Below are 23184 nucleotides of genomic sequence, written 5' to 3'. Positions count from 1 at the left end.
TCAGTCGTTTCTAAAGATCACAGGTTCTATCTGAGGGATGATTTATTACATTTTCTAGAAATTTCTTATAGTAGTATGAAGAAAATGATTTTTAAACCATTACAACAAAGGTTAACTATAATACAGCCATGTGTTGCATAATGACATTTTGGTCAACAACAGACTAAATACATGATGGTAGTCCAATAAGATTATGATACCATATTTCTTCTGTAACTTTTCTATGTTTGAATACGTTTAGATACACAAATACCTATCATTGTGTTATAGTTGCCTACAATATTCAGTAGAGTAACATGCTGTTCAGGTTTGTGGCCTAGGAACAATAGGCTATGCCGTAAAGTCTAGGCGTGTAGTGGGCTGTGCAACCTATATTTCTGTAAGTACACTCTAATGTATGCACATGATAAAATTGCCTAATGACACATTTCTCAGAATGTATCCCCATTGTTAAGCCATTCATGACTGTATTAGGCTTGAGTTCAAACCCATTGAAACCAACTAAGTATAGGCTTTCGTGGGCATCAGTAACTATCCTCTCAGACTGCAAGATGTCATTAGACAGCCCTGCTTGCTCTTGCGTTCTGCTTTATTGGTAGGTGAGAGAAAATTTTACAAATCCATTGTAGTTGTTGTTCAGATGCCAATGAGATTAATGGTTAGATGTGTTTCTCATCATTTTTTAATTTCAAGTAGGATTATTTATAATTAGAATCACTGGCGTTACTCATAAATTCATATTATGAAAAAATCTTAATATTATGGAAACATGCACTAATAATACATTTTTTGATACAGTACCTTTTATGCCTAGAAATTAAAATTGATTTTTTTTCTGAAGTCAGGGTCTCACTCTGTTGCCTAGGTTGGAGTGCAGTGGCACAATCACAGCTCACTGTAACCTCAAACTCCTGGGCTCAGGCGATTCTCCTGCTTCAGCTACCTGAGTAGCTGGGACTATAGGTACACACCACCACACCTGGGTAATTTTTATTTTTTAATTTTTTATAGAGACAGAGGTCTTGCTATGTTGCTCAGGCTGGTCTTGAACTCCTGGCTTCAAGCAATCCTCCTGCTTCAGCCTCCCAAAGTGTTGGGATTACAGGCGTAAGCCACTGCACCCAGCTTTGAAATTGATTTTTAAAGTAAAATTTCATTCATTACATTATTGAAGTTCAACTATTAAATTATCTTAAATTTCTCAAGCTATCTTTTTTTTTTTCTTTTTTTTGAGACTGAGTTTCACTCTTGTTGCCCAGGCTGGAGTGCAATGGCACTATCTCGGCTCACTGCAACCTCTGCCTCCTGGGTAGATTCTCCTGCCTCAGCCTCCCAAGTAGCTGAAATTACAGGCGCCCACCACCACGCCCAGAAAATTTTTTGTATTTTCAGTAGAGATGGGGTTTCACCATGTTGGCCAGGCTGGTCTTGAACTCCTGACCTCAGGTGATACACCTGTCTCAGCCTCCCAAGGTGGGATTACAGGTGTGAGCCACCGTGCCCGGCCTTCTCAAGCTATCTTATATTAAGAATAAGGCCTAGTATTTATAGCTGTTATAATAATGTATCAAATTATCACCTCATAAGCAAATAATGCATATTTTCCTATGATCTTTGTTGTACTTTATGCAACGAATAAAGGCTAATGACTTCAGATTTTTGCAATATTATATATTCCTGTTCACTTTTTAAATAAAAGTTCTTTTTCTGGATACAAGTTTGTTTTTTCTTTGATATTATAACTTTTATCCCATAATCGTTTTGGGAGACAAATGGTTTAAAATGTTACTCTTTCATTGCTTATAGAAGTTTTATAGAAAATTGTCTTTTTTAATCTTTGCAGATAATAACCAATGATATGGGTCTTCAATTTTACAGATTAATAAACAGAAAGAGGACAAGGAAATGAGAAAAAAGTATGGCAGCTTAAGTGTAAAGGTTTGTATTTAAGTTTTTTCTCTCTCTCTTTCTCTTTTATTTTGTGCTTCTCTGATTTTGGTATCTGAATTGACAAATCTGTGTAGCATACTGAGGTTTTTCACTTTCCAACCTGAGTTTGAAAAAGAAAGTTCTCAAAAGTGAGAGCAAGGCCAGGAGCAGCGGCTCATGCCTATAATCCTAGTACTTTAGGAGGCTGAGGCAGGAGGATTGCTTGAGTCCAGGAGTTCAAGACCAGCCTGCGCAACACGGTGAGACTCTATCTCTTTAAAAATAAATAAATAAATAAAGTGGGGCAAGAAGTGTGAATGGGAGATCAGGAGCTGATTGTTGAGAACAGGGAGCAGAGAGTGAAATTGAAAGCCAAAAAGCCAGCTAGTGGGGCATCAGGAGGAGTGCATCCTGATATCCTCATCCTTCCTACTATTTCCCTACCTTCTCCCTACCTAGATACAAGCCTCGAGCTGCCACCCACCCCTCTCCACATAGACCCCACCATTCCAGGGGCTTCCAAAGAGCATGGATCTGTTGGTGTGTTCTTAGGACATGAGGATTAAAGGGGGAGAGTGGAGAAATAAGCCCAGCCTGCCAATCAAATCCTGCCAGGGGAGATTGTGGGCCTGGGAGCAAGAACAAATCCATGCGCTCTAGGACTGAAAACCTCAGTTCTGCAATTCCAGCTCAGGGGAGGGGAAGAGTGTGAAAGAAAGGGACACAAATCCAAGAAACAAAATGAGAGTAACAAAGTTGTGTCTTTTTGTGTGGCAGGTTGCAAGATCAGCCAAGGGGAGGGAAGCCTCTTTGTCCCCATGGCCCAAGTCTCCACCCAGCACCACAGCTTTGAGGCCACATTCTGCGACCATGAGTGTATCATCTGCTGGGGCCAAGAAAGCTAAAACGCCGAAGAAGGCTTTAAAGGAAGACCAAGCTGTGGTAAGAACTGCTTCCATGACCACACCCTGTCCACCTTCCTCTGCACAGGGGCTCCTGTCTCTTTAGCCCTATCCATGAGGCCTGCAGTCTAAGCACACCTGGTTCTCACCCCTGAGTGGGGGGCTCCAGCTGCCTATTTCTAAACCAACATGTCAGGGTGAGCCTCCTTCACTTTTCCAAGATGAAGTCATCAGTATGCCCAGCCAGGCAGTTGATTTAGCTAAGTCACTAAGCACCAGTGCGTCTCTATTTAATTACGAAAATAGAGAAGCTACATCCCAAGCACTTTCTAGGATATGCAGTCTCAAACTCATTACTGCCCAGTGTAATCAGAAGATTCCCGGAAGGACACACAGGTAGCCAGTCCATTTGCTCATGCAGGATTCCTCAACCTACAACTGGATGAAATCACGCTCTCAGAGACATGCATGAACTCTATGCTGCTGCTCTCCTTTTCTACCTTTCCCCAGATCATCACAACTGTTTCTGCAGGAGCTAGGGTGGCACCCTTGGTCTACATAAAGAGGTGCTAAGAAGTAGCTCTGAGACACTCAGCTCACTGTGGGCTAATTGTGTGTATATTTATGAGGCACTGCTCACTACATTATACAATACCTCCCATCATTATGAGCCTGTATCTCTACAGCCTTCTGCTCTTAGCTATAAGAATAGTTGTATTTCTACAACTCTTAGTTGTTCTGTGGACACTGTAAATTGTGTAAGTAGTCAAGGCTCCTTTTAGAAGGCATAGAACCCAATTGGTGACACATATGGCCAATGTTGAGTGCTTCACACAGAGTCTCTCCACTGCATATTTTGCTCTCTCAAACTCTGTCCTGTTCCTACATGTTCCCACATTCTTCCTTCTTCTCCTACACAGGGCAGAATTTGCACTTCTCTCACTTAGAGCATGGAGGAGTGGAACAGAATTGTGCACGTCGTGTGCATCCTTGCTCCAAAAAGGGGGAATGCAAGGTGCAGACCTCTCGTGCCCACTCTCCAGGAGATGGACCACTCCTTATATCCACAGAGCGGGAGGGAGCAAGTAGAACAAGGCCAGGCTTGTTGCACTACTGGAAGTCACTCTACTGGGAAGAGAAAAAGCATTCTCCTCTGTGAGCATTTCCACTTTGCAGAGAGCTAGGAAGTGTAGACAACTGGAAATCAGTGTAATTTCCCAAGGGAAAAAACTGACACTGGAAGAGGGTAAATTTTGCATAGAAATGACCAGTGACTAGGTTCTAGAAGTAAGATTTTTATAACCCAGACTTTGGGAAGTATTTTTTTGGACCACATAAAAAAGAACTGGCCTGCTGTGCAATGCTGCATGCTGACCTGGTTGGGGAGACCGGCCATGCTGGGTGAGGGGCCCAAGGCTGGGTCAGCTGCCATGAAATCGGTCATGTGTCAGGGTTCTGTGGTCTGAGGCTCTGAGATGATGGCTGGGAGGACTGCAGAGCCTGGTCAGCGACTGGGGCAGAGCAGCTGAGCCTCTTGTCCTGAGGTCACAGCAGCAGGGGGCAGCTGTAGCAGAAGGTGCCCCGGTCCCCACAGCAACCCCAAGGCTGGAACTAAATCCTAGAATTCCAGCTTAGAAGCTCCGGTGTCCCCAGTTTACAGATAGAAGCTGAGCTTCCAAAGTCACAGCCACAAGGGGCAGAGATATTCCCTGTTGTTCCCCACCGAAAATGCAAAATAAAGGACAAAGACTGACAAATCTCTGAAAAGGTGTCATTTCAACAGGCTTTTCTCTTTGTGTGACAGTCTTTCCCTGTGACTCTAATGATTGTGGCCTGGGTATCTCCAAAGATTACCAGTACATTTTGTCAGCTGAGGGAGTCTCTGAAGTTAATATATAACAATAAGTCAAAATTGGACCGGGGGAGGGGAGAGATTACTTAAACTGGGTTTACGTATTTCTATGAATTGGCTCAATTTTAAAATGAAGTATGTTTTTCTAGTTCACTGTTATTACTGTCACTTACACTTTGTTACTAATAATAATCCTATTGTTCTAAGCGCTCCCTTCTATCCCCTTCCACTGTGATTTATTCTTTACCGTATATATACACATTCTAGCTATAATTTTCCCGCTCCTCTCTTTTAAATATTTAACTCCATGGAGGTAGCTGGACCTCTTAAAAATTGTCTTTAAAGGGTTTTATAATGTTTACCACGTGTAAATGACCACATGGAGGGCTTGTTACAGGAACTTTGTACATCAGTCATTTAACCTATCTAATTAATCATACTTATTTTTTTGAAATCTGTGTCATTCGGTGGGAACAGCACACGTGCTACCCACAACGGAGCACACAGTGATAAACTGAGTGTTTAGCCAGTCTGAAAAATACGATATGAACATTAGCTGTCTGATTTCTATTAATGAACGATTTCACAACATAAAATTTGTATTTGTACAGTGCTTTTATGTAAAGTTTGTTTTTTGATATGTGCAAAACATTTCAAACACTCAAGTTTCATATATCAAGGTTAAAATGGATTCTCAGGTTTTCATCTCCCGACCCTGAGTAATTAGTTAATTATGGTTGCACCCAATGCATGCTTCCATGGAGGACTTCTGAGCTTCCATGGGGTAACCTGGTCTATACTGATGAACATATGGTGCATGCTTTGATCTGCAGAAAGAATCAGGGCCCTTCTGTGTGGGAAATGGGACATAGGAGAAAATCAGTCATGTTCCCATTCTTAGAGTTCTCTCAATACAAAGCAATTTGTACAGATAAAAGACTTCAATAAAAACTCTAGAACTTCTTTTTTTAAACATTCAAGAAGTGTTAGGTAAAATAGTATTGCAACTATTTTGCAGTTATGACCATAGTCACCTTGCAAGCTAGTGATTTTAAAAAAAAATTGTTATTATGGGATATAGAATTATTACTATAGGTATATAATATTATAGGCTAGATGGTTGAAGAAAAGATCTTTTCTTCTGAAATTTACTATTTTTCTCCTAGATACAACTCTTATTTGGCTAAATTGCACATTTAAGATAAGCTCTATTAGAGAAGAGAACAATATAATCTGCTTACTGTTTCATTATTCCATTCTTTTTTCCCTTGGCTTGGCTTGATACAGCAGGCAGTTAAGAGAGCTGCAGAGCAGTTTGGGAAAACCAGCACTTTACCCGTTGTTTATCCGGCAGCGCTAGGCAATGTAGTAATACAGAGATGGGACAATCCTGTACATGTGCATGGTCTTCAGAGGTTGTCAAAGGATATTTACTATATTTTGATGGATTATGATGACACAAAAGAATTTTCCTTATCATACTTGATCTTTGTCTTATAATATGGATGACCCTAAAATGTAGAGATAAAATGTCAAAATCATTGAAAATCACATTTTTCATTTATCACTAAAATGAATTAATCTTTAGATTCTGCTCTCAGAGAGCAAAATTGAAAATGTGAGTAATATATTTAAAATCCAGCTGAAAGGTGGCTTTTGTCTTCTGCCTTATTTTATGCTGGGTAGTTTGATAATAAATTAAATAAATACCTTTGGTATATTTGGAACAGAAAATATTCTAGTGAAAATAGCGTTTAATATTTGTGGGATACATGAAAAGATGTTGTCAAAAACCAACTGAAAAGGGGGTTTGTGCTTGTGCTCTTATTTATTTTGTTGGGAAACAATTATAACATTTTATTTGTGGAGCTCACTAGGTTTGAGCGTAATTTAAACTGAGGACTGAAGATTTTGCTGTGAAATCAGGAATAGATAAATTCAAGGTATGGATAATGTCCTTATTCTTCCCTACTCACTGTCAGCCATTGGGACAGATGTGAGGTCCTGACCACAGATGATAGCGACTTGGTGGTAGCAGAAATGTAATCCCTGACATTCAGGAGCCCACAGACAGCGAGGTGACCCTCTCCCCCCACCCCCCGCCCCTCACATGGTGTTGCTTGATTCCATTTGCTGGGGCTTCAGCTGTGGATTTCTCTCCAGTTCCCAGTGGGAGTCAAGGCTGGTCCTGAACACCAGGTCATTTGGCCAGACTCCTGACACTACCCAGACGTGGGTCTTTTCCCTGGAAGGCTGAGCATCTGACATGCTGTCACTCATCCTGACTGCCATCGTCACATCTGCCAGTGCTGCTGCCTGGTGTATTACATCGCTGCTCACCAGAGTCAAGCTGGAGGTGGCTGCACCCCTCTAGACGCTGGCAGTGGACTGTTGACCACTGTCTTTGGATTTAGCCTGGCCAAACTTGTCAGTTTTTCCAACCCCAGTCTCTCCAGATCCCAACTTTCTCCTCAAACCCTGGGAATAAGTCTATGTGAGTTATAACACATCAATTTTGTTTTCTTTAGGAACTTATTTTCATGAAGGATGGTTATTAAACCTTTTTTCATTGAACACTCTCTTAACTTTCTTTTCCTCAATGGAATCTCTGCTTGTTCATCATGAAAATTGATCCTATTAAAATTCTTTGTTTCCTCTTATTGATTCATCTATTACTATTTTCTTCCCATTTGCATATCTGAACAATCTTAGATAACCACTGACATCTCACCAAGTTGATATGTTGCTCTCCAAATCCAGAGTTCTTAAGTTGTGTTAGCTTATGCAGCTCAATTAGGGAATAAAGGTACACTTTTATTTTAGGCTTTAAAAAAATCTTTAAAACAGTCCAGGGGTGGCTGCTCACACCTGTAATTCCAACACTTTGAGAGGCTGAGGCAGGAGGATCACTTGAGGCCAGGAGTTTGAGACCAGCCTGGGCAACATAGTGAGACCCCACCTCTACAAATATTTTTTAAGTTAGCCAAGTGTGTTAGTGCGTGTCTGTGGTCCTAGCTACTCAGGAGGCTGAGGTGAGAGGATTGTTTGAGCCCAGGAGTCAAGGCTGCAGTGAGCTGTGATCCCACCACTGCATTCCAGCCAGGACAATAAAGCTAGATCCTGTTTCAAAACAAAGAAATGTGTCTTAAAAACAGATTGAGGATCTCCTCCAGCAATTTTAGTGTGGGAATCATTTCTTTGTTGCGTGTGTGTGTGTGTATGCAGGTATTGAGATACTGTATCTCAGCCCTTGTATTAACTAGACTCCCCAAATTTTCATGGCATTTTCTCTTCCAAATCTGTAAAAGAAAAAGAAGTTATCTACACCTAATACCATGAAGCACTGTAGAGTCCAGTTAATCCAATGGCTGAAAGTATACAGTGAACATTTATTTGAATTCATTCCACCAGAAATGATGGTCACAGGCCTAAACAACCTCGAGTGTGATTCTGGTGGTCTGTCTCCCTAGCTGACAATTTGCAAGTCGAATTCAATTACAATTTATAAGTTTTCTGTCTGGTTTACATTAAATAAAGCATAAGAATATTTGAAAGGTCTTTTTGTATTAAAATTGGAAAGATTTCAATATGAAGGTTTAGATTTTTATGCAACCACTGGAAAAGTTAGGAGAGCAAACATTAGGAAAGTAATATAAAAAAGATTTCAGACTGAAGCATCCAAGCAGCTGATTGATAAGAGGTCAATAAGAAGCCACTGCAATCCATAGGAACCTCTGGTGGGAAATCTCCCACCAAATAGCTTAGTCTTCAGCAGCAAAGAGAGTGTTTCTTATGAGCTCCCAGGAAAGCCACTTAAAACTCATATCTGTCCATGAATCTTGCTCTAAATGCCTTTGGATAATCTTCTCCAATATTCCCATCAAAGGGACAGTTCTTTAGAGTTCCTAACAATGTTATATGCTTCAAAAATTAAAGTTTAATATATTTTCATGTAACAGAAATTGATATATTTGTCACAGTAAGATTTGCATTTGACACTTTTGTTTATGCCATTTCTAGAGCTTTCATTTCTTTGTGTAGATCTAGGTTTCTATCTGGTGTCATACACCCTCTTCCTTTTGGTCTGCTGGCAATGAATTCTCTTAGTTTTTGTTTGTGTCTGGAAAAAACCCTTTTTTGCCTTTATTTTTGATAGATATTTTTCCGAAATATTTTCTGAGTCTGCATTGACAGTTTTATTCTTTTAATACTTTGAAGATATGACTACACCCTCTTTCGGCTTGCATAGTTTCTGATAAGAAGTATGCTGTAAATTTTGACTTCGTTTCTCTGTTTGTAATATCTTTTATTTTGGATAGACTTCAAGAGTTTCTCTTTCTCTTTGCTTTTCAACAGCTGGATAATAAAGTATCTTTGGTTGTTTCTTGTCCCCTCTCCTTCACCTCTTTATTTCTATTTATCCTGAACTTCTTGAATTTGTAGTTTGATATCTTTTATTAACTCCTAAACATTATCTACAATTATGTCTTTGCCTTCGAATATGTCTGTGCTGGACTGTTTGATGTTGTTCCGCAACTCTTACATGCTCAGCTCATTAAAGTTTGAACTACTTTTTTTCTTTGTTTCAGTTTGGAGAGTTGTCTTTTTTTACCTAACTTCAAATTCACTGATTACTTTTTTCAGTTATAATGAGTCTATTGATGAGCCCATCCAACAAATTATTCATCTTGATTGTTGCCTGGTTTATTTCTAGTATTTCCATTTGATTCTTTTTTACATTTTCCACCTCTCTGATGAAATTCCCTGTCTATTGTTTATCATGCATGGTGTTCACCTTTTCTCCTAGGTTCTCTAACATTTTGATTATAGTTCTTCCAAAGTCTTTATCTGATAGTTCCAAGATATGGGTCATCTTTGAGTCTGGTTCTGTTTATTGCTTTGTCTCCCAACGATGGATTTTTTTTCCTGGCCTTTTTGTCTGTCTTTTGTTTGTTTTTGTTTTGACATTTTAATTTACTTTGAATATAAGTCACTTTTTGCAAGCTAGGAAATAGAATCAACCTAACTCAATCTAGTCTTCTAGGGATCCAGGCTGAGTCTTGCAATCTTTAGCAGAATGCCATCATAATACTAGGTACTAGCACTAGGGTTATCAACTCTAAATAAGAACCACCTCTCTGCATTTTTCATTAGGAAACAGCCAAAAGTCCAATCCTTAAAGGCATGATATACAGAATAGCTTGATATACGAAGGACAGAATGACCCAAATTGTATGCTGCCCAGTCTATTGGTGAACCAAATTAGAGCTCACTAAAGATTGGTAAACAGAGAGTGTTTACATTTTGAAAACTTGCTCTGTAGTTTGAAAAATTCCTGGATGCTGTCGATAAGAAAGCAAGTAAAAAATATTACAGATGGACTCTCACTGACATTTGATTTTACCATCATTTTCCACTAGAACATGAAGGTAGAAATAAGTGTAGGAGATAAGATACTTAGATAATTTAAAAATAAATTACCTAGTAATTTTAAAAAGACATACTGTATTCTTTCATTTGCTACAAGAAGAAATTGACAATGAAGACTATTTAAAAGAAGTGTTGAACTCTAAATAGGATGGTGAAGGCAACACATTCCATTACAGAATAAGTTCCCATTTTTCCAGACAATGAACATTGCCATTCCTCCATGTTCCATATTCCTGGGGGAAAACCTCGTCAGCAGCTTTTTGTCAGGGCCAGGAGATGAAAAATAGACCATGTCCGAATGATCTGATTGTAAGCTCAGTTAACATCTTTGGAATAGACCCATAAAATCTGGCCAATGTTTTATTAAACATCTGCAAACTGCAGAATTCTTCAGCCCTTAGACATAGTTTCTGCTCAGAATCTTAAAGCCGGGTGCAGTTCCACTGTGACTCTTCTCAGGGCTGAGGTAGGTGCTAGTCGTCAAAGTCTGGAAGGTCATGGTAGGAGTAACCCTGGTAGCTTTTGGATGCATTCGGCAGGAACACCAAATTGCCAGTGATCAGAACTGGAACAACTTAGTCTGTCCCCACTTTGCTGATGTAGCCCAACAGCAGGAGGGAGCCTATGATAATAGAAAGGTGCCAATCAGAAACAGCACAGTGGTGACTGCAATGGCCTTCTAAGGCATCTTAGGAAGGCCTTTTTTAAACTTTAGGAGGTGAGTGTAGCCACTGTCTGTGCTGGAGAGCCTTGAGTATTTTACTTTGCTACTAGGGATTCCAGTAGCCAGATTGGTGTGGGATGGCATCATCACACGCTGACACAGCTATAGTTGGAGCACCATGCCAGGCCACCAGTGCACCAAGAGCTCGCCCATGGTTGGCAATGGGGATGCCAGAGGCCACATGGTACAACCACCTAACATGGCTGGCACCATCCAGCCTGTTCCAGCGAGCTGCCTCATATTTCTGATTGAATGCTGGACATCATGTGTAGAATAGTAGAGATTGAAATAAATTGTATTCACACATTGAAATAACCTGTCTCTTATGAGACTATACATACACACACCCATACACATATGTGTGTATACATATATGTGTGGGGGGGATGTGTATGACTACTGTGACAGGTTGGGCCAATCTAACCAAAGTTGAGTTGAGTTTGCTTGTTGCTATGGTTACCTCTACTAGACCACAGTCTTTTATTTAAAAAAAAAAAACAGAGTCTGGCTCTGTCACCCAGGTTGGAGTGCAGTGCTGTGATCTCAGCTCACTGAAACGTCTGTCTCCTGGGTTCAGGCCATCCTCCCACCTCAGCCTCCCAAGCAGCTGAGACTACAGGCACATGCCACTATGCCCAGCTAACTTTTGTATTTTTTATAGAGATAGAATTTTGCCATATTGCCCAGGCTTTTCTCGAACTCCCGAGCTCAAGGGATTCTCCTGCCTTGGCCCCCCAAAGTGCTGGGATTACAGGTGTAAGCCACTGCACCAGGCAACAGTTTTGATATTCTTTTTGTGGTGGGTATGTGACTAGAGTGGGAGCTGGGGTCACAGAGTGCTTTTCTCTGACTACCACTCTACCCTCAGCTTATAGAACCTGTCCACCTGTGCCATAGAGAAGATCTGCCTCTATGCTCTTATCCATGCCTCAGTAGTGCACTGCTATTGCTTGATGCTCCATGAGTGAAGGTAGAGAGGATTCTCTGTGGTTCTAATCAAAATTGCTCTGCCCTCAATTTTTCTCATGAGTATCTGGTAAGGGACAGGAAAAAAAAAAAAACTTGTGAGTGAGTGCAAGCTCCACTTTTAACATGTGCCCCCAGCTACTTCAGACTGCCCTGCTCACCAACATTTGATCTTCAGAAGTTCTTTATATTTTAGCTTATTCTTCTTACAAGCTTGTGTTGAAGCTGGCATGGTGCTTCTTCAGCTGTAGACGAGACCTATGAACTGTTCATGGCTCTCGTCTCTCCTCTGAGGGCATTGTTCCTCTTTGGAATTTAGGTTACCTGGGTGTGACCCCAGCTCTCTGATGGGTTCAAGAAAAGTTGTGATTTTGCAGTTTATCTAGATTTTTCTTGTTTTTAGTGTTGGAATGGCATTTTTTGCTTCCTAAGCGGGAGCCAGGAGTCTCAATTTTTTAAATAAAATGGATACAGGGCCAGACATAGAAGCTCATGCCTGTAATATTCCAGCACTTTGGGAGGCCCAGGCAGGAGGATTGCTTGACCCCAGGAGTTCAAGACCAGCCTGGGGAACATAGCAAGACTTCTTCTCTAAAAAAAAACACGAAAATTAGCCAGGCATGGTGGTGCACAGCTGTAGTTCCAGTTACTTGGGAGGCGGAGGGGGGAGGATCACTTGAGCTGGGGAGGTGGAGGCTGCAGTGAGCCAAGATCAGGCCACTGCACTCCAGCCTGAGCCGTGGAGCAAACTGTCTTGAAGAAAAAAACTCACAAAACTGATACATACTTATTATACAAAATTTGCTCAATGAGGAAATGCCAAAAGAAGAAAATTTTTAAGAAAATCCTGCCACCCAAAGATGATCACTGAAAACCTCTCATTACCACCCTTCCAGACAAGTCTTGATGCAGATTTTTATGTCAACAGGATGTGGATAATATTGTTCCATACTGTTGAATTTAGATAATCCATTATATGTGCTATATGTATTTCACCCCACAGAAGTAGCACAATTTACATAACCAATTCGTGTCAATTTACCAGTGCCTTCCTGAAATATTGTTTCTTTTTTTTTTTTTTTGGTTATAAACAATGGCTTCATCATATTTAATAGATACATTCCTATCACTGAAGTTACCTGTTCACAAGTTTTTGGAGTGAATAGTTTAATAGATGTGTATTCTGCTTTTGCATAGATGACTTCCTACAGTGAACACATAAACACAAGGTCTAGGATGGTCTAGAGCCAGGTGAGGAAGCCACACCCAGACAGACTTTTGTGGCCTTCTGAACCTTTGAGACATGCTTGAGAGTTGCATATAGCCTGGATCAGCCTAAATCCTGTATGGCTTCACAACCCAGTCATTCTACCAAGATGCCTCAGAGCACCTTGGCAAACATGGAGTGGCACCTTTGGGGACATCAAATGAGGAAAGTCTTGTCCTGTTTTTGAAAGATTTGCCTACCTTAACAATTTTGTTAGAAGAAAATTCACAAGTGATATATGTAGATAAATGTTTTGTTTTGATTTTTGGCCCCCGTCATGACTACTGTTTCAGCACACAGCCTCATATTTTATTCTCCGTGTTCCCAATTCTCAGCCTCTTCTCTCCAAATTGTAGGTGCGTGAGGCTGGTCCTTGTTTCGTGTGTTTCTATTAGCCCCTCCTCTCCCTGGCCACTTCCCATCCACTGGCACATTACTGGTGTTCAAAAGTAGTTATTTGCCTGGCAGGTTAAAAAATGTTAATATGAAAGTCAAAGTGATTGAGGTTTTAAAGAGGAAAAATCATTCTTCCTCATGATGAGTCAGAAAGACTACTTTAATGGTAATATAAATATATTCAACAATTTAAAGGGTATAGAGGTAAAAGGCAAAATACCTTTCATTAAGCCCAGAGAAAATGACTAAAGTTTCATAAGAGAGATGTTTGTGGAAATTAAATGTACTGACTCTTGATAAGAAAAAGAAAACAGAGATGTGATGGTATGATAAGGAATGTAGTTAATGTTACGGCAGTTGATAAACATAATTTGCTTCTTCTGTTATTACAAACCCTGGCTACTATTCTAATTTAGAATAGTATATTTGTTAAATTTTTAAAAATATGATATAAGTGCTTAAAAATGGGAAGCAAATTTAAGAATCATAACTTCCGTTATAAATGAACCTTTATTTCTTAATTTTGTGAATTTTTAATTATAAATGTATATACAAATTCAAAAGAGAATAAGAAATATTTATAATAAATTATTTTAAATCACAGCCGGTAGTGGTGGCTCATGCCTCTAATCCCAGCACTTTAGGAGGCCAAGGTGGGTGGATCACCTGAGATCAGGAGTTCAAGACCAGCGTGGCCAACGTGGCGAAACCCCGTCTCTACTAAAAATACAAAAAAATTAGCCAGGGGTGGTGGCAGGCACCTGTAATCCCAGCTACTCGGGAGGTTGAGGCAGGAGAATCGCTTGAACCCGGGAGGCGGAGGTTGCAGTGAGCTGATATTGTGCCATTGCACTCCAGCCTGGGCAACAAGAGTGAAACTCTGTCTCAAAAAAAACACACATTTTGTTAAATTACAGTATGTTATTATCTTTACAATTATTTAATTTGTGTTTGTGTTTTCCTACTTAGGAAGTTACTTACTTTTATTTTAATATTAACACTCATTTTCACCTCAATCTATTATCAGTCCAGTTTTTGCACCTGTCAATGAAGTGACCACATAAAGACCAGTGTGTGTATTCCAGAGAAAGTGGAATGCCAGCAGCTGGCAAAACAAAATGACAGTTTAATGTGGACAGAGCCAGGATTCAATAGACCATGTTGCAGCAAAGTTGAAAGTTCAACTCGAGCTGGAGAGCAAACACTCTAGTCTACATGTGATGCTTTTTTTTCTCTTTTTTTAATGAAAAGAGACGTTATCTTCATCATCATAATAGTGTTGTCTTTTGGAGAGATTGAATAATTATTTGCTTTACAGAAGATAGACTTTAGAACAGACTTATCTCTAGTTATTACATAGTTGATCATTATATGACAGCTGGGAAAAGGGAGCCTTAAAAATTGAAACTAATTTTTACTGTACATAAATTTAAACACAGTTTTTTTTAAATAAGCATTCAATCATCGATGTAACTTTGGATATAGTGAAATAAGTATATTAATGTCTTTCTACGTGGAAAATTATTTTGTTCTACTGATTTGTTTTCCTAATTTTCTGGGGATTAATTTTTTTAATTTGGGTTAATTTTTTTTAGCATAATGGCAAATGTTCTCCCTGACCCTGGGCCTGGGGCTCTTCCCCTGGTGATTTCCTTGGACTACTGTTAATCAAATGGCAGTGAACTCACTCTCTACCCCTTGTACCCTGGACAAAGAGGTGGTTCACGTGGATTGTGCCCTTTGAGAACAAATAGGTGGAGGGATTCCAAAAAGTGTCCGTCTCATGTCACTTTGGTGACCCCCACTTTTTTGATGAATGGCCTTATCCAAATCTTCAGCTTCAACCCACGTACTGATGAATCCCAAACTATCTCTCTAGGATCAACCCCTCTCTCAAATTCCAGGCCCTGTCTCAGTTGCTATATTAGTCTGTTTTCACATCGCTGATAAAGACATACCTGAGACTGGGAGGAAGGGGTTTAATGGACTTTCAGTTCCACATGGCTGGGGAGGCCTCACAATCATGGCAGAAGGCAAGGAGGAGCAAGTCACATCTTACATGGATGGCAGCAAGCAAAGAGAGAGCTTGTGCAGAGAAACTCCCATTTTTAAAACCATCAGATCTTGTGAGACCCATTCGCTATCTTGAGAACAACATGGGAAAGACCCGCCACCATGATTCAATCATCTCCCACCAGGTCTCTCCCACAACACGTGGGAATTATGGGAGCTACAAGATGAGATTTGGGTGGGGACACAGAGCCAAACCATATCAGTTGCCTATTACATGTGTTCATTTAAACAGGCAATGGGTACCTGAGACTCAAAGTGTTTTGGTAAATCTGAATTCATCAAAAACAAACAAAACAAAACAAAACAAAAAAAGGCTAGCACACAAAATTGTTCCTATTCTTATTGTTTGTTCTTAGTGAATAGAATCATTCTCCATCTACTTGCCCAAATGAGAAATTTCAGGCAGCTCTGTCCTCACTCAAAAAGTCACCTAAATTTTACCTCTTTTGTAATTTCTCTCAAATCTGCCTTCTCTACTTTAGCTCAATTTTGTTTTCTAGTGTATCTCCAGTGCTTAAACAATTGTTGGCATATCATAAGCATTCAGCAAATATTTACGGAGTGAACAAAGAGAACAGGAAAAGCACTTGGCCCTGCCTGAAACAGTTAATTCAGGGAACAGACAAAAATTTAAAATATATTATTTCAGTAAAAAATATTTTGGGAGACATTCAACAGAAACTTTTTTCCAGTAACAAGGACAGACAGCTATGAAAAAGGAACAGTCTGAACCAAAGAACAATTTATTAAAAGGAACAAATAAAACTTTGAAAAAAAGGCAATAGGCAGGCTGAATAATAAAATCGACAGAGCTTAAGACTTAATAATCTGGAAGATAAAGTGAAGAAAATTTCCTGGAACATAGTGCAAAATGGCAGACAGAAATAATTAAAAAAGTTAAAATATGGAGAACAGATCCAAGAGATCTAGCACCTTTCTAATAGGATTTTTTTGAAAGCAAAACAGATACAATGGAAGCGAGATTATAATAAAATGCATTTTTTAAAAACTGGTATTATTAATAGGAAAATTGTTTTCAATGGGCTGCCATTGTCCAATTGCAAATTATATGTATAAACACTGAATTATCTAAATTATATAAGACAGTGAAGACGGCCAGGGGACTATGGTTAGCATATTGTAAGTCTCAGTTCTCTTTCTCAAAGCTGTAGAAAAGCCACATTGTTATGCATTAATTTGAAAATTTATATTTACCTTGGTTTATTTTCTTGCTAGATAAGCTATGCAGCACCTATTGGGACACATGAAGAAGAAAAAAAGATGAAAATATCAGGATCTAAGATATAATAATGACTAATATGACCATTATTATGAACCTAGTTATTGTTTATATTGATGCTGGCTATGCTTAGAAAGTAGCAATGACTCTGGAAGCTACACTGAGAATTAGCCTTATGAAGAGACAGAAGACCTGATTGCCTCTTTAGTATTATTCTGTAGCACATCTCTGCCACATCCACGGAAGTCTCTTTCGTTCATGATATGCCTACAATTCAGCTATTAGAGATTCATTCATTTTGCTGAAACTTTGTCCTCTTGCAAAATATAAACATTATTGATAAATGGCCTAAAGCTCTACTGTGATTGAGTTGGTAAGATCCTTTCTTGAGAACTGTTTTGATAGAAGGAGGAAATGAGTAACTGGGGGAAGCTGCTGCCTATGACGAAGAGATGGAGAGACCACAGTAAGTGAAGGAAAACACAATTTACAATTTACAAAACACGATTTACAATTTACAAAAAGGGGCAGCTTGTGGGGCTGATGAAGATCAATTTTGGTTGCTTTGTAATATGGTTTAGAGCTAACTGCTTCTAAGTTCACCATTTATGGGAAATAGAGGCATGGGATCTTAAACAGTTCCTATGTATGGTAATTTACAAGTAAATATAACTCATTGTTCTCTCGAAAAAAAAATTTTTTTGAGACAGGGTCTCGTTCTGTCATCCAGGCTGGAGTGCAGTGACATGATCACAGCTCACTGCGGCTTCAACCTCCTGGGCTTATGTAATTCTCCCTTCTCAGCCTCCCAAGTAGCTGGGACTAGAGGTGCACGCCATCATGCCTTGCTAATTTTTAATTTTTTGTAGAGACAAGATCCCACTATATTGCCCAGACCGGTCTCAAACTCCTAGGCTCAAGCCATCCTCCCAGCTTGGCTTCCCAAAATGTTGGGATTATAGTCGTGAGCCACCGTGCCCCACCTCAAATTATGTTTGATAGTAGTTACTATCATACTATTTATAGAAATAGTCTTTTCAGATTTATGGAGAAACAAGATATATTGTTTGTGTAATTAACTTTGTGTTATATTTTCTATTGAAAGGTTGAAGACAAACACGGTTTGGAGTCTCAGATAGAAGCATTAAAGGCAAATTTAGAGAATGAGAAGAAGAAGGTGGAAAGGTACTGGTAATAGAGTAAAAGGCACTGGTAATGAGACATAGTGTTCATTTGTAACTAATACAATATTTAACCATCTGTAAATTTTTTATAGGTTTAGGAAGGAAGCTGATCGACTAAATAAAAGCTGGGAAAAGAGATTCTTTATTCTCAGGAACAGGTATGGTGTGATATATACAAATTCTATTTCTAAAAACATGACTAATCATCCTTTAAGGAAGTTAGGAATGTTGCAGTTTTTTTACATATTAATGTTAAATTACCTCATATACTTCTACAAGAAATGCAAAATAATTGGTCTAAAATAGAAGAGTAATCAAAATCACTGAGAAGTAAAATCATTCGAGATGTTTTCATTCCCTATCTGTGTTTCTGTTATAAAAGATCAGCAGGACAGACTCACTCTCTTAATACGTGATTTAATCAGACCTATTTAGTCATCTTCTTTCATAGGGCTATTAAAACCTTTTCCTGCTCATTTGCCCACAATGATATATAACTAGTTTGTATTGTCTTTATAAAGCTGCTTTATATATCAGATCCTCTACCAGACACAACAGCTCCAGTTCCTCAACCTCTCAGATCTATTTTTCACTCACATAAGCATTTTGTTTCTCTTCCCAGTATCCTCTTTGCCTCTTTCAAAATGGAGAAACTGTAAAATTCTGAAAAGGACAAAAACGATGCAAATTGGAAAAATGCTTATTTTTTCCCTTACCCTAACATGTTAACATTAAAAATCTGTCTTCTGTTTAGTTGTGTTCTGCCATAATTTCCCCCAGATTCCCTGGGGGAGCATGTATGGGAAGTTCTTTTGCAATATTCTTTCACAGTCAAGCATCATCCAGGCACGATGGGTTTAATGTTGGTCCAACGGAGGCCATCGGAGGTCAGACTTGAAGCTTACACATAAGATCCTGGGATGGCAATGCCCTACATTTGCACTGTATTTCTTAAGCACACACTATGGATCTTGTCTGTATAAACTTCTATACCTGGCTATGTATATTATACGGAAATAATTCATCCTAAGTGCGGTGGCACAAAGAATCTATGCCAAGACAGAAAAAACACAGGATTCAGGGCAAAAACACCTTGTAGTAAAACGTTCTGCCTTGTTCTGTTTGGTGCTGAAATGATCTCCTACCCGTGTTTCGTGTACGTGCTGATAAGCATTTTGTGCTGTGTAAAATGTGCATATTAACACCTGCCCTGTCTCACATAGTTATTTAAGAACAGAATGTAGATACATGTGAGACAAAAGAAAATTTAAATATGCACTTGATTTCCTTTCCCTGCACATAGGTTTTGGATTATCTCTAGAGCTGAATAAAATAACTTTCCCTTATTTATTTCCGTAGGGTTCACTTTCATCCTTAAGATTTACCTTGTCTCTGACCCTACGGGATTTACCCTATTCTTCAGTGATGATTTACAAGAACATATCAGTTTTACTTTTTTTTTTTTTTTTTTTTTTTTTTTGAGAGGGAGTTTTTTCTCTTGTTGCCCAGGCTGGAGTGCAGTGGCGCAATCTCGGCTCACTGCAACCTCCATCTTCTGGGTTCAAGCGATTCTCCAGCCACAGCCTCCTTAGTAGCTGGGATTACAGGCGCCCACCACCATACCTACCTAATTTTTTTTTTGTATTTTTAGTAGAGATGGAGTTTAAAGTTTTACTTCTAATTGATTTTCTATTAACCAAGATGTTGACAATCATATTAATCGTTTTGGTCTCTGCAGACTTTATGTTGATATCTAAATATTTAGGAAAGCAGAAGTATTTATTACTACACACTTTCTATGTTGTCTCATTTAACCAACTAATTGGGACATTGTAGATTATGTTTCTCTAGTTAGGCTGAAGCTCCAGATATTAATTCAATGTGGCATATACAGCACTGTAGCGAGTATATTTGTACAGAGTACTTCATCGTGGTGTGGTATGGAGATTAATTGTGTAGTCACAGACTTACATGGGCTAACATGGTAATTTCATTTTACTGTAACTGATCCCAGATTAGATGCACTCATTTTTGTTTAGTAGATGAAAAACCTCACCTTAGCCAGTCAAGATCAGAGTCCAATCCAATGATTTCTCAGTCAATTCATGATTTATGTTGGGTCCCAGTCCAATTCAGGGCTTCATTTCCAAGCTCCTTTTCCATCTCTGCCGAGTTCTTATTTCCAGGAAGATTGAATGTGAGCAGTGAGGACAAGAGCAGGGCTAGTCCTTCCTCTTGGTGTGCCAAATCTGATGCGACTGCCGATGTCATCATTGTCGCACAAACAGTATGCAGGTGTGGCATATCAGCTTCAGAACATATCCCTACCAGGCTGATGCCACGGTGATGCCGCTGTTTCCACCTCCACCCCAGGCGGCAATCCACCTGCATCCACCTGAGCCACCCTCTGTTCTGCCTGATGGGCTCTGGGCCAGATGGACTCACTTTTGCCCACCATGTTTATCAAGCGCATAAGAAATGTTACAGGTGGTTCCCGTGCCACTCTGGCTTGCATATACGGAAGAGGTCCATGCACACATCCCTTCTCCTGCCCTCACTCAGCACTAGATTGCCATCCCAGAGAGACTGCAAACATCAGAAATCTAGATAGGGCATGCAAGGTGAAGGCCCACTCTGCTCATGTAGTCCCCTCACCTTGGAACCCTCTGTAAACAGAAACTCTACACTGCTCCTTACTTCAACAAAGTAAACACCTGTGTTCTCACCACACAGGTAAAGAAAGAAGGAATTAGAAGTGGTTTCACGGTCCCTGTTGCCCATCCAGCGCCTGTCACCTCTCTTCCCAATTAGCAAATATTCTGAATTGAATGCTTATCATTCCCTTGGGGAAAGTTTTCAATAACATTCAATTTGTCATAAAAATTGGGCTATTCCAATTTTCAGTTTCTTCCAATCAGTTTGATAATTTGTGTTGTCTTTTATGTTTGGGAATTTTCTCATTTCATTGAATTGTCTAATTTATTGATATAAAGTTATTCATAATATCCTCATATTATATATATAAATGACAGTCATGTGTCACTTGATGACAGGGATAGATTCTGAGAAATGTGTCATTAGGTGATTTCATCATTGTGTGAGCATCTTAGAGTGTGCTTACAAACCTAGATGGCATAGCCTACCACACACCTAGGCTATATGGTATAGCCTATTGCTCCTAGGCTACAAACCTGCACAGCATGAGACTATAACTGAATACTGTAAGCAATTATAACACAATGGTAAGTGTTTATGCATCTAAATATACCTAAACATAGAAAAGATACAGTGAAAATGCAGTATAAAAGACAAAGAATTGTCCACCTGTATAAGGCACTTACCATGAATGGAGCGTGGAGGAGTGGAAGTTGCTCTAGGTGAGCCAGTGGTGAGTGACTGTGAAGGCCTGAGACATTACCATACACTACTGTAGATTTTTTAAACACTAGACACTCAGGCTACACTAGATTTACAAAAAAAAAATATTTCTTTCAATAACAAATTAGCCTTAGTTTACTGTAATTTTTTTACTTTATAAACTTTCTAATTTTTAAAACTTTTTGACTTTTGTAATAACACAGCTTTAAACACAAACATATTGTACAGCTATACAAGATTATTTTTTCACGTGGTGGTGCACACCTGTAGTCCCAGCTGCATGGCAGCCTGACAGGTGGGAGGATCGCTTGAGCCCAGGAGGTTGAGGCTGCAGTAAGTTGTGATCACACCCTGCACTCCAACCTGGGTGACAGAGTGAGACCCTGTCTCAAATATACTTATATAATTTTTTCCTTTATATTCTTATTCTTTAAGCTTTTGTCTGTGTTTAAGTTTTTTATTTTTATTTTTTACTTTTTAAACTTTTTTGTTAAAAACTAAGATACAAACACACACACTAGCCTAGGCCTACACAGGGTCAGGATTGTCAAAACGTTACTAGGCAGTGAGAACTTTTCAGCTCCATTATAATCTTATGGGACCACCATTGTATATGCAGTCCATCTTTGACCAAACATCATTATGCAGTGCATGACTGTATCTGTAAGATCTGGTGATGTCCCTTTTTCATTCCTGATATTTGGTTTCATTCCTGAGAATTTGTGTTTTTCTCCTTTTTTCTTAGTCTATTGATAGTTATCAATTTTGTGTTATTTATTTCAAAGAAATAACTGCCTTTGCTGAACTTTTCTCATATGTCTTTTCATTGACTTTTTAAAAATTTTAATTTTAATTAAAAAACTTTTTTTTCCTTTCTAACTTTTATTTTAGGTCAGGGGATATGTGTGCAGGTTTGTTACATGGGTAACTTGCATGTCTTAGGGGTTTGGTGTACAGATAATTTTGTCACCCAGGTAATCAGCATAGTACCTGATAGGTAGTTTTTCATTCCTCACTCTCCTCCAAACCTCCACCCTCAAATAGGCCCTGATGTCTGTTGTTCCCATCTTTGTGTCTATGTGTACTCAATGTTTTGCTCCCACTTATAAATGTGAACATGTGGTATATGGTTTTCTGTTCCTGTGTTAGTTTGTTTATGATAATGGCTTCCAGCTCCATCCATATTGCTGCAAAGGACATGATTTCATTCTTTTTTATGACTGTGCAGTATTCCATCGTGTATGTGTACCGTATTTTTTTATCCAGTTTGCCACTGATGGGCATCTAGGTTGATTTCATGTCTTTGCTATTGTGAACAGTGCTGCAATGAACATGCATGTGCATGTGTCCTTATGGTAGAACAATTTATACTCCTTTGGGTATATACCCAGCAGTGGAGTTGCTGGATCAAAGAGTAGTTCTATTTTAAGTTCTTTGAGAAATCTCAGATGGATTTCCACAGTGGCTGAACTATTTACACTCCCATCAACAGTGTGCAAGGGTTCCCTTTTCTCCACATCCTCACCAGCACTTGTTATCTTTTGTCTTTCTGATAGTAGCCATTCTAACAAGAGTGAGGTGATACCTTATTGTGGTTTTGATTTGAATTTTCCTGATGATAAGTGATATTGAGCAATTTTTCATATACTTGGCCATTTGTGTGTCTTCTTTGGGGAAATGTCTATTCAGTTCCTTTGCTCACTTTTAAATCAGGTTGTTTTCTTGCTGTTAAGCTGAGTTTCTTACATATTTTGGATATTAACCCCTTATCAGATAAGATGTATGGTTTGCAAATGTTTTCTTCCATTCCTTAAGTTGTCTTTTCATTTTGTTGTTTTCTTTG

The 23184-nt window shown here is 39.1% G+C and overlaps 1 protein-coding gene across 6 annotated transcripts in view; it reads left to right on the top strand.

Annotated features, from left to right (window-relative positions):
- The window catches only part of C8H10orf67 (chromosome 8 C10orf67 homolog), a 149755-nt gene that overhangs the window by 79365 nt on the left and 47206 nt on the right, over positions 1-23184 (top strand). For all 6 annotated transcript variants that reach the window (XM_063709951.1, XM_063709950.1, XM_055351993.2 and 3 more), the window contains 4 exons: positions 1879-1938; positions 2707-2871; positions 17885-17964; positions 18056-18121. In XM_063709951.1, coding sequence (XP_063566021.1) covers positions 1879-1938; positions 2707-2871; positions 17885-17964; positions 18056-18121 — 371 coding nt within the window. The remainder of the gene's footprint in view (positions 1-1878; positions 1939-2706; positions 2872-17884; positions 17965-18055; positions 18122-23184) is intronic.

This window comes from Gorilla gorilla, chromosome 8 (assembly GCF_029281585.2).
Source record: "Gorilla gorilla gorilla isolate KB3781 chromosome 8, NHGRI_mGorGor1-v2.1_pri, whole genome shotgun sequence".
Classification (NCBI taxonomy): Eukaryota; Metazoa; Chordata; class Mammalia; order Primates; family Hominidae; genus Gorilla; species Gorilla gorilla.
The sequence above is the reverse complement of the archived record's forward strand: the minus strand, read 5'-3'. Positions and strand labels throughout refer to the sequence as shown.